The sequence below is a fragment of the Pithys albifrons genome, chromosome 6 (assembly GCF_047495875.1).
Source record: "Pithys albifrons albifrons isolate INPA30051 chromosome 6, PitAlb_v1, whole genome shotgun sequence".
NCBI classification, from domain to species: domain Eukaryota; kingdom Metazoa; phylum Chordata; class Aves; order Passeriformes; family Thamnophilidae; genus Pithys; species Pithys albifrons.
The window spans coordinates 62,075,517-62,090,139 of NC_092463.1; the positions used below are offsets into that span (position 1 = coordinate 62,075,517).

The 14,623-nt window shown below is 54.2% G+C and overlaps 1 protein-coding gene across 1 annotated transcript; it reads left to right on the plus strand.

Moving 5' to 3' along the window:
• The first annotated feature begins 1,848 nt into the window (after nucleotides 1-1,848).
• On the plus strand, nucleotides 1,849-10,286 carry LOC139673484 (ras-related and estrogen-regulated growth inhibitor-like). The gene is made up of 4 exons (XM_071559212.1): nucleotides 1,849-2,325; nucleotides 7,215-7,271; nucleotides 7,748-7,821; nucleotides 8,308-10,286. Exons 1-4 carry the CDS (start codon nucleotides 2,229-2,231, stop codon nucleotides 8,791-8,793), a joined length of 714 nt encoding a protein of 237 aa, XP_071415313.1. The 5' UTR covers nucleotides 1,849-2,228; the 3' UTR covers nucleotides 8,794-10,286.
• The last annotated feature ends 4,337 nt before the right edge of the window (nucleotides 10,287-14,623 follow it).

Below are 14,623 nucleotides of genomic sequence, written 5' to 3' on the forward strand. Positions count from 1 at the left end.
CAGATGATAAAGTCCTGTTTCCACTGTCATCCAGCCAAATATTCCCTGGTAAATGTGGGACGTGGCACCGAGTGTTCCTGTGGCTCCCACTGTGCCAAGGAGGTCTGTGTGTGAGGAGCAGCAGTTTCTCCAGGTAGTCCCCAGATGTGCTGTCAGGGACACAAACCCTTTTCTGAAATAATCCAGGGACATATTTTTCTGGAGCAGCTGGTATTGGATTGGAGGGTTATAGTGGTCTGATCCAGCCTGGTCCTGGGGGTGGTGTGAAGGGAGGTGAAGTGATTTTCACGAGGCGACACAGGAAGTCTGTGGCATGAGTGCAGACTCCATTTAACCCCATCCTTCTCCTCCACTTGCTCCCTCATCCCTGCAAATCCATTCCCAGTTAATGCACTTGGAATTAAGGCAGGTGGAGGCATACAGGTGTGACTGCATGGCTCCCAGCATGAGGGCAGCAGGAACCTGAGCATCCCTTGGAGCAGTGGGAATCCTTACTCTGGATTCCCCCAACCAGGAACCTGCCAGCCAGTTCCCAAAAGTGCAAAGCTTGCTTTGCCATGAGATTTGGCCATTTTTTTGTCACACAGCTTGTAGGAAAAGGATTTACTCTGTGGCTTCTCCCTCATTTGACTGAAATCAGGCGATGTGTTAAAACTGGTATTGCAAAGGATCAGGCAAGAAGAGGACTTGATTGCAGACATCTCATTTCCGTAGGAAATGGGGCTAAAAATAGGAAAGGAACATAACAGAGACTTCTTTTTCTTGACACCACCCCATTCCCCAGCTGGGAATCCGCTTTTATCCCAAAATCCAAGGTTTATTGCCTCGCTGTTGTTCTCTGGGCCCCAGATGTAGCCATGAGTCTGTCTCTTGGCTTTGGAGAAGCTGGAGCAGGGCTGTTCCCAGTGGCTGATGCACAGGGAGACACACGTGATGGCAAGATGTGTTTTTGGGTGAGGTCTGCTCTCTCTCCAGGTTTCCTGTGCCAACTCCTGTGTTATCCAGGGCCCCCTCTCCAGCACTAATCCCATGCTCCTGATAACCCTCCTGGGCTGAGTGAGTGCTGACGTCTCCATAGGCACCAGTGATGTTCCCTCTGGTCACCTGATATGGGCTATAAATACCAGGTGGGTTCATGTTCCCTCGAGCACCAGATGGACTGTGCCAAGTCACCCGAGATGGTGAGGCAGAGATCCCTGTGTCAGAGAAATGGCTGCTGCAGCCTTTGCAGAAGGGACTGAGCTCCTGGAGTGGGCATTTGAGGGCTCCACACCCTTACTCAGGTCCCTTCTGCTGTCATTTGCAGCACTGGTCCCCTGGGATCTGCACCCCACGAGGCAGCAGCATCGTGGGGTCTGCTGGACATGGCTGAGGTGTTGCTCCAGGTCTTGCCAGGTTTTTCCCTTCTTCCCAGAACACCCAACACACATCTGTGCCTGCTCCAGGTACTGCTCTGAGCTGTTTACAAATTACCTGCACACCTTGTCCCTGGGTACACCCTTTCACTGGTATTTTACAGCCTGGTGATACTGCTGCACCAAAACACACAAAGTTTGGTGTCAGGCCTTACCTGAAGTCCTTCTCTTTGGTATCCACGGGGATTTAGTTGCTGATTTGTTTTGGAGCCAGGATTTACTCCTTGCTCTGATTGTGGTTGAAGGCAACGGGGGCTGAGGGGAAAGGGCTGGGGCTGAGCCACCTCCTCTTGTCTTTATTAACTTGTCTTATGCACAGATGTGGAGAAAATCATGTTTCAGGTAGAGATTTGGGGGCAGGCAGCACCCTGGCCGTGTTTCCCTGGCTGGGGAGTTGTTGCACCACTTCTCCATTCTTCTCTTGCTTTCTTAGACTCGTGGAATCACAAGATCATTTGGGTTGGAAGGAACTTCGAAGCCCATCCAGTTCCACCCCTTGCCAAGCGGAGGGACACCTTCCACTAGACCGGATGGCTCCAAGTCGCGTCCAGCCTTGGCTTTGCCGCTTTAGGGTGATCAGCTCTCCCGGTCGGTAGCGAAGGGTCCGGGGGCTGCTGCGTGCGGGGAAACTGAGGCACAATTCCCGCATCTGGAACGGGATGAGAGGGGGTAGGAAGAAAAGGAGAAGTAGGAGGGCGGCATCAGGCGGTCCCGCCCGGGGCTGAGCCCAGCCCGGCCCCCGGGGCGGAGCCGGTGGAGCAGCTCCCGTCGGAGCGGCAGCGGAGCCCGGGGCAGCCCCGGCCCGACGCCGGGATGAGCTTCCCGCGGCCCTTGCGCCGCTCCGTCAGCCTCAGCCCGGCCCGCACCCTGCGCCTCGTCGTGCTGGGACAGAGCGCCGTGGGCAAGACAGGTAGGACGGGGCTCCCCCTCATCCCCGCAGTATTCCCTCGGCATCTCCCGGTGTCCCTCTGGCATCCCCCGCATCCCTCCGGTATCACCCCCGGCACCCCTCTGACATCCCCCTGGTATCTCCTCTCTGGCTTCTTCCCGGGCAGAGGGACCGACCCTCCTGTGTCCCTTAGAAAGCCGGGATGGGGAATATCCTCCCGATGTCCCACAGCCCGTGGCGTTTAAGGGCACCGAGTTTCCTTCCCCTCGAGTTTCTCACGTGGACACTTTGCTGCCGGGGATTTTTCCCGTGCCCAAGGGGTCTCGGGCTGTGCGGTGAGTCCGGGGATGGCTGGGGCAGCTTTCCCAAAAGCCGGCTCGGGTTTGGGCTTTCCCAAGTGTTGGGAGTTCGCTGCTCATTCCCAGCGCCCGCGGCGGGTTTGCGGAGCCTCCTGCACAGCGCTGGGCTCTTTTCCTTCAGGAAAACTCTCTTTTCCCTTCGCCTTGCTCAGCGCTCTCCATTTGCGCCCGCTGCGGTGGGGCTTCAGGATGCTGTGCCAGGAGCACCTCTGCTGCCCCTTTCACTCCATCCCTTCCTGCTCCTCCATCCCGGGCTGAAGGGCAAAGGTGTGCCCCGCAGCACCCAGTGTGCCAGGAGGGGATCAGAGGCAAGGGAAGGTGGTATCCATGTGGATCCACATTGCTTTATTGCAATGATCCATGATCCACGCTGAGCCTGGGGGGACACAGCCAAGCTGCCGTATCCTTGGGGACAGGGAGTGTCCTGCCCCCATCACCTGTGAAGGTGCTGCAGCAACGGCAGGTGTTGGAGCCACTGGAGTTGCTTTTCCATGGACACCAACTGGCATTAGTTAAAAGTCATAATTCCCTGATTAAATTAAAGGAGGCTGCTCCCAGCATTCCATGAGCAACATGGGAGCACGGGATGGGGCTTGGCTCTTGGGTACCCAGAGCACCAGAGCAGTATTTGGCCTGATGGAGCAGATGGAGCTGCAGGCGATGGTTGTACGGCACGTACAGAGCCTTTGCTTTGCCCCCGCCCCAGACTGAACACACGTGTCTCCCAACTGGGGTCCATCCCACCTGGCACAGAGCAGATTCCTGGGAGTTTCAGGCCCCTCCTGCAGGCAGGTGAGCAGCTGTTGTGCCTCCTCCGTAGGGTGGGATTGTGCTGAGGGTCTTTAAAAGATCGTCCAGTTGGGTTCAGCCGTGGTGTCCTTTGGGGCGTCAACCCTCGTGTCCTCCAGCAGTGGGGTTTTTGCCAGTGTGACAGTGACAGAGGCCATGGAATCAGGGCTCAGGGAGGTAACTGATACGTGGCTCGTGCAGAGGAGAGTGCCAGGAACAGGGAGCAGCCCCTGGGAATGGCAGGCACGCAATCCCCTGCAGGCTGGTAGCCCCCCTGACACACATCTCTCTCCATCTGTGTCCCCTGGATGCTGTTCTGCACGTCCTCCCCTCTGAAGGAACATTGTGTCTGATCTGTGCCCGAGCTGCCTAGTCCTGCTGCCTGCCAGCCCCTGTGCTGGGGAGGAGGACACTGCTCTGTGCTGTCCCTGCCTGGCAGAGCGGGTCACACCCCAGGTGATGGACTGAAAGCATGAGGCCTGAGCAGTGAGGAAGGAGCCAAGAGCACCATCATTGCTGGAGCTTCTGTGGGGCTGGGGAGGACATGGAGGAGGCATCTGGTTCCCCAGGTGGGAATGACTCTCTCCTGTCCAGAAGACAGGGATGCAATGTAGCAGGGGGGAGAGAGGAGGTCCTCTCTTGGGAAGCAGGAGAGGGTGAAGGTGGATTTCATCTGGATTCATCCCTGAGCTGCCAAGCTCCTGTCCTGGCAGGATGTGAGTGGGCCCCATGCCAGAGCATCATCAGGACAAGTTGCTTCATCCACCCTGCAGCACACAGAGTCAGGTTGGGAAAACCTGACACACAACCAAAACCTCCCACAACCAAAGAGTAGTTCACATCTGGGCAGCTGCAAAGTAGGGGGGAAAGCCCCCTTAATTCTCAGCTAGAGGAGGTTTTTTGGAGCAGTTTGGAAACCTCCAGGATGTGGTGATCTGAGATCCCACACCCTCCAAGCAGGAATGGGTTTGGATGCAGCGCTGTGGTTTAAGGATCTGGGCTGTGCAAATCACCCTCGGGAGCTGGAAATCCAGCCTGGCCAGGGCTTGTGTTATCCTCTGCTGCTGCTGCCCAGCATAAACTTTGCCATAATCCAGAGCAGAGCTCTGCCTGCAGCACGTGGACCGGCAATGGGTCAGTGCTGGACACAGTTCCACAGCAGCATAAACAGGGCAGCACATGGGCAAGCACTTGGGTGATCATGAGGTGCCCAGCCCTCCCTGTGGCAGGTAAATCACCCCTTGAGCCCACAGCCATCCCTGGAGCCCAAATTTAATGCACCATTAACCCTTTCAGCTCTGGGGCTCTCCTCGGAGAGCCCTTCCCGAGGTTCCTGATGTCCAGGATGGGGAAAGAAACCTCCTTATAAGGCTGGGTGGCCGTGGCTGCTCCGCCTGTGGCCACTTCCCTCGTTGGCAGCTCTGCTCGTGTTCCTGCGCTCCAGCCAATTTTTAATCAATCTAATTGGCTCCTCTTCTCATCCCACACCATGTGCTCCGGCTTTGGGTGGCTGCCTGACATATGACACACAATCAGGTGCTTTCTAGAGACCGAGCCTGGCTCGTCCCACTCCCTCTGATAATTCCGCCGCCTCTTTGAAGGTGCTGAAAGGTGCCTCCCGTGGGGATCCCTGGTTATCTTCTCAAAGCAGTTTGGCTAAATTACCTGCTTTCTCCATCAAATCCCTTCCCTGCTGGGCAAGTTTAAACCCACAGGCAAACTGGGGGGTGAGGGGATGGTGAATCCCCCAAACAGGAGCTGGGCAGGTGTGGGAGGCAGGAGAAGCTGTTGGGACTCACAGATCAGGAAGTCTGGCTCAGATGGGATGCCACATTCCCAGGATAAACACACAGATCCTAACTGGTCTGGGTCTGTGAGGGCAGGACACTGGGAACATCTTCTGATGGGCAGATGGGACGAACTGACCCCAGGCTGCCTGGGGAAGGTGAGCTCGGAGCGCTGCCCTGGCTTGGTGTTGGATTTTGCCTCCCTCCTTGTGTTTCTGAAGGAGTTTTCATGACATCCTGGTTCTGCTGAGGTTTATCCTCCCATCACACTCCTGCTCTGTTCGCTTCCTCCTGCTGCGCTGGCACCTGGTGTGCAGCTTCTCCATCCTCTCCCTCCTGGCTCTGCATTCCTGCCTCACTCTTGCTGGGCTTTTTGCCCCCCTCTTCCCACTCATTTTCCTCTAATTTCACTCTCCATTCCTGTTGCCTCTCCAAGTCAGCTCTCAGCCTCTCCACTGCTTTTCACTCCCATCTCCATTACCATCATTAACACCTTGAGGGGCTCAAGCACCACTTCCACCAGTGGTTCTGGACTCTCTTCAGCTTCCCAATCAGAATTCCTGCCCCCAGCATCAATGCCACATTTTTTAAAGCAGCTGCCTGGAAAAGTTGTTTCAGCCAAAAGCCCCGGGGAGGGTTTTCCTCTGAACCAGTGTGTCCACAACCCTGGATGATCCCAGGATCTCATGGATGCAGTTGGTCACCTGCGGTGATCACTTTTCCAGACTGGTCACTTCACCTGCTGAAGCCAAAACACAAGGAGTTTCCCCAGGTCAGGACCAGACCCTGAGCTGCCTCCTTTGGCATTTGCTGGGAGAGGAGCTGTAACATTTAACCCTCCCATTGCCTTTGCTCCATTGGGTTTTCAGCTCTATGACCCAGAGCTGGGTTCCTGTGGTGCTGATTCCCGGCAGCTGGAGCTACAAGGTTTGGTCCAAGCCAAGGTGCCACTGGTGCTGGTGCCACTAGCCCCACCAGGATTTCCAGCATCCCCAAATTGCTTCATTATCTAGAAAACCTTTGCTTTTCCCTCTAGTTGAGCCTCAGCCCTGCCACAACCCCCATCGCTGGAAATTCCTGTCTGGAGACCTTGCACCATGGTAAAGCTTTTCCTACCCCTCACAGGAAAATCTGAGTGGTCTCTGGGGGATTTTTTTGCAGTGCCCAGCAAGCTCACCCACCTCCCAGCCCTGCTCTGGAGCCAAGGTCTGGATCCCTCAGCCCAGCTGGCTTTCATTGATGAGACGCTGCAAGGAGAGAGCCCTTGCTGTGTTGATGGAGTGGCTGGGCATGGCTCCAGCATCAGCAGCCCTCACCCTGCCAGCAATTTGGGAATTGCCTGGCCTGGCTCTGGCATAGGGAAACCTGTAATTGGATGAGGGGGTTTAATTACCCGAGCTGTGGCCGCTCCTGCTGTTCCTTGCCCTTGCAAGGAGGAAAAATTGTTGTGAAGGATTGGATCCCTGTATTGGTGCTGTGGCAGGAAGGGACTGAGGTGCTGGATGCCTTGCAAGGATGAAACTGGTCCCCAGTTGTGCCCAGGGAGGGGATGTGAGGGCCTGGAATGGGCTGATCCTTGGGACACTGGCTCAGCTCCTCTCCCAACATCCAGTATCACTGCCAGCACTGGTTTCTTACCAAGCATGGCTGGCACAGGGAGGAGATCCTGGTTTGCTGTGCCTTGTGTTCCTCCCACTTAGGCCTTTTGATGAATTCCATGAAATTTGGTGCCAGCAGCCTTCCCTTCTCCACATACTGTGCCTGAGTCGGGTTAAACAGGCTGGGATGAAATTCATGGGACCCCTCCCACAGGTCCCTGCTCCATCTATTCTGCAGGTTCCTGCTCTGTTCCTCTGGCACATCCCTGCTCCAGCCTTCCTACAGATCCATGCTCCATCCCTCCTGCCTCAGCAGCTGATGTTTCCCTGCAATTTGATCTGACAACTGTAACAGGGTTTGTTGTGGTTTTTTCCAGCATTGACAGTACGATTCATCACCAGGAGATTCATTGGAGACTATGATCCAACTCTAGGTAGGGAAACTGCTTTTCCTTTGTTCTCTCACTCCAGCAGAGCTGCCTGTCCCAAACTCACCGCATTCCCTCCTCTTCCTCCTTGTCCAGTGGGCAGAGCCCTCACCCATCCTGGCATCTCCCTGGCTCCTGAATCCCTTTTTCTCTTTCTGTTGTTATTATCTGTTTTCCCTCTGTTGCTCCATGATCCTGTGTTGCTCCCACGCTTTGGTCACTGATTCCCTCTCAGCCATCCGGTTGTCCTGGGGCCTCTGGTGCCATGGGAGATGCTGGGCCTGATGCCACAACACAAGGCTGCCCTTCCTGGGCATGGGGAGATGGGCTGGTTCAAGATGTGGCCTTGACACAGAGGCCACAGGGCCATGGGATGCAGCAGGTGCAAATCCACTTCTGTGGCACGGCTTGACCAAAGCCACCTGGGCTATGGCTGCTCCCCAGGGATTCTCTCCCACACCTGTCCTGTCTGTCCCCCCCAGAAATGATCTACAGGCACGTGGCCATCATCGATGGGGAGATGGTGCACTTCGAGATCCTCGACACGGCAGGACAGGTGAGCTCAGGCCATTTAAAGCCCAGGAAAACACCACTGGAGCAGAGTGACCTGCCATCGAAGGCAATCCCTGCTCTCCCTCTGGCCTTAATCCCTGGTGTCTGGAATATCCATCATGGTGTTTATCTCAAAGAAGGGATGTTTTGGTGAATTTATGTCTCTCTAATGTCAATTACAGTGTGGGTTCAGGTAACTTTTTTCCCATTCCCATTACTGGTGCATGGTGTGGGTCTGCCTGGTGGCTCAAGGGAGCAGTGATTCCCCCATTATCCGTGCCAGGACAGGGCTGATGGCCATGCCCATGTGCCACTCTGCCCAAACCACCCTGCCCCTGTCCCAGGCATTGCCTGCAGGTCACAGCTCTCTGCAAACACAGGGCCAAAACCTTCCTGAAGATGGTGATGGGCCCCTTGGGAGCTTTTCTGGGCTGCAGCCAGCAGTGTTGGAATTCCAGAGGTGCTAATGGGAGCCTGTCTGCCCCGGCAGGAGGAGGACTCCCTGCAGATCGAGGAGAAGATCAAGTGGGGCGATGGCTTTGCCGTGGTGTACTCGGTGACCGACCGGTGCAGCTTCGATGAGGTGATGCGGCTCTGCTTCCTCATCAACCACCTGCACTCCAGCCCCAAGCGCAGCGGCGGCGCCGAGCAGCCCCCTGTCGTCATCGTGGGCAACAAGAAGGACCTGCAGTTTGACAGGATGGTGTCTACAGAGGACGGTGAGAACCTCTCCAAAGCCCTGAAGCTTCCTTTCTACGAGATCTCCACCCGGGACAGCTACGAGGAGCCGGTGGCTGTGTTCAGCAGCCTCTACCAGGAGCTGCTGAGGCAGGGGCACTTCTCCCCGGGCTCCTTCAAGAGGAGGACAGTGTCAAAGCTCATGGAGAAGATTCCCAAGATGCAGGCCAGCTCCACCCTGAACTCCGCGGGCCGGAGCCTCAGCTTTAACTCCTTCAGGGACTACATCCCTGAGTGAGTGTCCTGGCTCCCGCCCGGCCACAACAGAGGGATGGCTCATCCTGCTGCTCTGGCCTGGGGTTGTGGGTGGCTGGTGGCTCCCCAGAGGGCAAGGTGGAGGGTGGGGAGGGTGGGACTGGGGTACAAGAGCCTGTGGGTTCTTCCAAACAGGCTTTGTGCCAGCAGGGAAGATGTTCTTCATCCCTCTGACCCCTTTGTTGCCTCTTCTCCTCTGCAGTCAGCAGCCAGTGTGGCCTGTGGTGACTTTGGTGGTGTTGAGCCAACCTTTGGAGGCTCAGCTGTGTTTTGGCAGGGTTCAGACCCAGCACATCTGGGGGTGTTTTCCCCCTTCCCATAAGCTGTCTGAGTCTGTCTGTGCCCCAAATCCACCCTCAACAATGCCAGGTGGCCCCGAGGGCTACGCTGGCTCCCAGAATGTCCTCAGCCATCCCTGCCCTGGGGATGGTCTCTGGTGCTCAGCATGGCTGGTGAGTAAAACCCCCCAGATTCTCAAACCCTTCCAGCCCATCTGGCTGCTCCAGGAGTGATCCCTGCCCACACCCACCCTGAAGTGCCCCCAGACCCCCGCAGCGTGTGGTCAGTGGGCGACAGGAGGCTGTGCCCCTCTCTTTCTCCACTGCTGTCCCCCCACAAAGAACCAGACCAGCTGATTTGCCCAGCCCCAGCCCCTGTCAGAGCCTAGGGCTGTGTTTCCATCCCGGTTTCCCCTGGATTTGTGAACTGAAGGGGCTATGGAGGGGCTGCTGGAACCCCTTTCCTGACTGGCTGTACATGGCTGGAACCAAGGGGCCAATACAGCAAACTGGGATCTGTTTACAGTGGGGGAAGAAGTCTGTTAATCCCTGGCTTTTCCCAGAAGCCATTTTTTAACTATTCAGACCCCTTGGCTCACTCTCCTCTAATGAGACTGTAAATAAACCCTGGGAGAAGGGCCAGCAGATGCTCCACCACCTGCTCCCTGCTTTCCGAGGTTCCAAGTCCCCCCTGGGTCTGGCATTTCCACTTTGCTGGGGCAGCCCATCCCCAGGGGAGGCAAATCGAACTGCCCATATTTCATATACACATTGAGCCCTTAGCCTCAGATCCCACTTCTCCATCCCAGAGGAACAGCATTCCTAGGGCAGCTTTTCCCATTGTTGCTTTTGTCCTGCCACTCAGTAGCACAGACACAACGGAGCTGATTCCAGGAGGTGCAAATGCTGCTGCTTGCACAGACCCCTCTGCTCATTAATTGCTCCCTTCCCAAAGGGAAAATCGCCATGGGCTGAAACTGTCTTTTGCACAGGGGTGGGACAGGAAAGGCGTGGGAAGGAGCCAGGCTCGGGGCTTGTGTGTCCCTCCCTCATTCCCAGTGCTGGGGACTGTGTGGCTGTTTGGGGTGGCTGTGCTGGGGCCCTGTGGTGTGACCCCCTCCCTGTTCCCCCCCTTTGTGACCAACCCCATTGTCTGCTGCCGTGTCCTGTGACAATAAAAGCTGAGTTGCCAAGTGCCTGCAATGTTATTTTAGGGTGCTGGATCCCCCTCAAGGGGTGGAAACAAAGGGGTGCACAGTGTGGGATCAGCCTTAAATTAGGACAGGGCACCCCCCTTACCCTCTGCCCATACCCCAGCACCATGTGCCCACTTGGATCCCTTTATCCCTAGGGATGGGAAAGGCTGGATGTGTGCCTGGAAGAGCTTCCCTGGAGCATCACAGCCTGGGAAACCACTTACTCCACATCCCCAACCTGCTGTGAAATGCACCTGGACACTCTTTCTCCTCCTGCTACTCCCAAAAGTGTTACCCAGCACTGCCTGTGTCTATCCAAGGGGTTTCCCTCCAAGGGGGAACCTTTCTATGTACACCCACACCCCCCACGGGGGGAAAATGAGCCCCATCAAGGGGCCAGGCCAGGAGAGCATTTGGTTCTGTTCCTTCCCACCACCTTCATTAAAATCTCAATCTGATTGACTTAAATTTGATCTAGGAAATTAAAATTCACTCAGCGCTCTGTATAGGAGGAGAGATAGACAAGGCAGGGGTTTTTTTTGTTTTATTTTATGGTGTTCATGACATTCCCAAGGGAGCTGAATGCTGCGAGCTGGGTTTGTGATCCGGCAGCTGGGGCGGGTGTTGCTGCCCTGGCTGGAGAGGAGCTGGATTTGGGGTGTGCTGAGCCAGTTGCTGGGATGGAGACAGAAGAGTTTAAGAGGGATTAAACCCTGTTGGGATGTTGGACACAACAGGGTCACTGCACTAGGAGGCTTTGGCACCTCATCCACACTGCTCAGTTCCCAAATATCCCCAAGGTTTGTCAGAAGGGCTGAATTTCCCTGCTAACTCAGCTCCAGGTCGGAGCAATGCTGGGTGCAGCAGAATCCCACAGGATTCAGCAGGAATTATTCCAAAGGATGGATGAAAAAGGACCAGCTCATGAGCAGGAAGCAGGGCCAGGGCTGGAACAGCATCTCCAGCATTCCTCGGTATGGAGGAGCGCCGGGCACAGCCGGGATCGCTGTCCTGGATTAACCCCGGTGTGTTTTATGTCCCAAGGAATCCAAAAAGGCCTCCAGCCAAAAGCTCTGTGTGGTCTCTGCTGCAGCCCCTCACCAGGACTCCTGGCCCTGCCTGCCCACTATAATTAGTACAAAAACCTCATTAACCTCGGGCTCTGCTTTGGAAGAGGCCAGGGGAGCTCCTCAGGGCTGGTAATTGCTGATTATTGGAAGCCTCTAATTGGCTCTCCGGGGAAGAGTTTCCCCTCCCAGGTATAAAGGCTTGAGGATGCAGCATCTATGAGGGAAGGGGAAGGTTGGGGGGCAGTACTGGTGTAGCCCCATAAATCCTAAATCCCTAGGGTGGGGGTCTGCAGGGGTTGGGCAAGGGAGGAGGAAGGAGAGGGACTAGGAGAAGAGGTGGAAGAAAAAGAGAATTAAGAAAATGAGGCAGAGGAAAAAAAAAGAAGGAGGAAGAGGAAAATCTGTGCCTTCCTCGAGAAGAGCTTGCAACTTTAGAGCCCCAGGGAGGTGAATCCCAGCCCATTCCCTGGAGAAGAGGTGCCCAGAGCTCTCCTGCAGCCCCCCAGAATGACGTGATTCCTTGGGTTTGTGTGACCTGCAGCCTCCTCCCTGCCACTAAAACTGCATTGAGGGGGATTTGGGGGATGGAAGCCAGGAGCAAGGGCTGAGGCTTGGTGTGCCTTGGAGCTCTCCCAAGAGAACCACAACTGCCCTTAGGGAGCACCAGCCTTCAGGGCTGTTAATCACTCCCATAGGGAAAAGGAATGGATGGAGCTGGGCTATCCTGGGGTGATCTCCTGGGCAGATGTTCCCGTGTGTAGCTGGGAAGTGTCACCTCTCTGGGGACATGTGGGTGTCCATAAGGTTGTCCTGCACCTTTCCAGCCTTTGATGGCTCAGCTCCACGGAGAAAAGCTGAAGAATTTTAGTCTCATCATCCAAACAGCATCTCCAAGGCCGGGATTGATTTTGGCAGCACGTGGGCTGCAAATCTGCTCAGCAGATTTCTGGGAAGCCTTGGGAGAGGCAGATGAAGCAGAAAGGTCCCTTCCAAGATCCCCCTTGCCTTTGGTCACCCCCAGCAGCTCCCTGGCACGCCAAGCTCCCCAATTATCCCCTCTTATCCCCTCTGCCACAGGATTTGCTGGAAAACCAAGGGATTTTGGGAAACCAGAATCATGGGCTGAGGTTATGGGGTGCAGCTGCTCTCTCTTGGCAGACACAGCTTTTATCATCACTTGTGTCTTGTGTTAAGAAAAAAAAAATACATGGTTTGGGCTTTTTGAAAGCTTTTCCTGGAGCAGCAGCACATGGATCTGGCCTTGCTGCAGTCCCAACCCCATTCCTGGGTCTATAGGGAGAATGGAGCTGCCAGATGCCCCTTCCAAGCAGGTGCTGGCTTTGGGCACCCCAAATCAGCACCTTTATCCTCCTCTGAGGGGTCTGAGTTTGGACCAGGAACATTGAGGGTGTCTCTATGCTGAAATATTCACTGGATTTAAGGTGTCTGGGGGTGTAGGGGGGTCAAGTGCCCCACAGAGGGGGTTTTCTTGGCACAGCAGGCTCCCCTCTCCCCAAAATTAACAATTTTAGTGAATGTTGTGTATTGGGAATGTGAGTTTGGTCCATGCCACCCTCTCAGCACCCTGGGAGAGAAGGGACAAGGGATGCAGGGAGGCTGTTTCCATCCCATTGTCACAAAGCAGAGTTGGCAGCTGGAGCTAGAAAATTAACGACCCATGGATCATTTTGGGTGCTCCAGGCTGTTTTCTCCAGTCCACCCTCTCCCCAAAATCTGCTGCCCCCTTGAAAACCTGGATAGTCTGTGGATGGGCACAAAGAGGCCCCTCTATCCAGGTGCTCCTGGTTTGGGACACATGACAGGGGTGGGAAGGGACAACTGTCCCGCAGTCATTTCCAAGGGCTGTTCCTCTTTATAAAGCCAGGTTGTCAGTCCTAGTCCTGCTGCTCATTTATTGCATTATAAAGAGCTCTGGAGTTCATAGACATCTGGGATTGCTTTCCAGGAGGAAATCTGGGCTGAGATTTGGGGGTTTGGAAGCTGTATCACCCTTTTTGCTTCTTTTTTTCTTTTAAACTGAGAAACGGCTCAGCTGGAATAAGGAGCACAAGACTTCCTAAGGCACAGAGAATTCCAGCACAGCCAAAGGCTTTGGCTGGCCCTGAAAGGAAAGGCTGAGAACTGCAATGGGAAGGAAGACCAAGTGAGAACACCCATCACAGCCCATCAGCTGGATTTATTTATATGGGATGGATTCTGAAGGCATCTCCTCCTGTTAGATAAGCCACAAGAAATCAGGAGATGGTATATCCATGTGTGTCACAGGAAAGGGAGGAGGGAGACAGAAATGCAAAGATTTCTAGTCTTAACTGTATTAATACAAAGTTAACAGCTATGAGTGCCCTGGGGATAACCAAAGCTTTATGAACCCAGCACTGTCTGTTGACTAATGGACAGAACACAGGCTGGAAAGATTTTTGACTCCCTATGAGGACCACACTGAAACCAGGGAGAAATTATTAGCAATAAGCACCTCCAGAAAAATTAGAGCCTTATGAACCCAGCACTGCCTGCTGAACTGGGACAGAACACAGGCTGGAAGGTTTCCTAACCCCTGATATGAGACAACACTTAATAGCCAGAAAAGAACTTTCCCCACAGCAGCTCCCAAAATAACATTTATTAATACAAATATGTGACAGTTATTGTGGGTTCTGCTTTGCCGGTGAGAACGTTCAGCTGCAGGATTGTATTTAATTGATAATAAAAGACCCAAAAGAAACCAGGACAAACACATTCTACAGAGACAAACACACCAAACTCAAGTTACAGCACAGCAATGTGTCCCATTTTCCCAACAGACAGAAACCAGCACCAAAGAACTACTGACTAAAACACAGCCACCTAAAACACTTATCCAGACACTCTGTCAGTAACACAGGACAATGAAATATCTTGCACTCCACTCTCTCTGTGACACAAAAGGAAAGAGCAGAGCTGCTCCTTATCAACACACATGTTGAAAAAGAAACTGCACCTTGAAAGCAAAGCAAGTTACTGTAGTTGCAAACCAGAGCTGGGCTTATAAAGTAAGAACAGCAAAAAGCAATAACCAATATAAAGTAGCAAAGTGTGCAGCAAGTTACTGTTATTGGTATTAAGGGAGCAAAACACAGTTAGTAAAGGAGATGCTTATAAAGTAAGAATCAAAGTAGTTGTTAGCATGAGATGTAAGATGGAATGTATAAAGGAACAAGCTTTGCAAGAAAGTAAAGTATAGAAAAATAGAAAGCACATACATGGTCTTC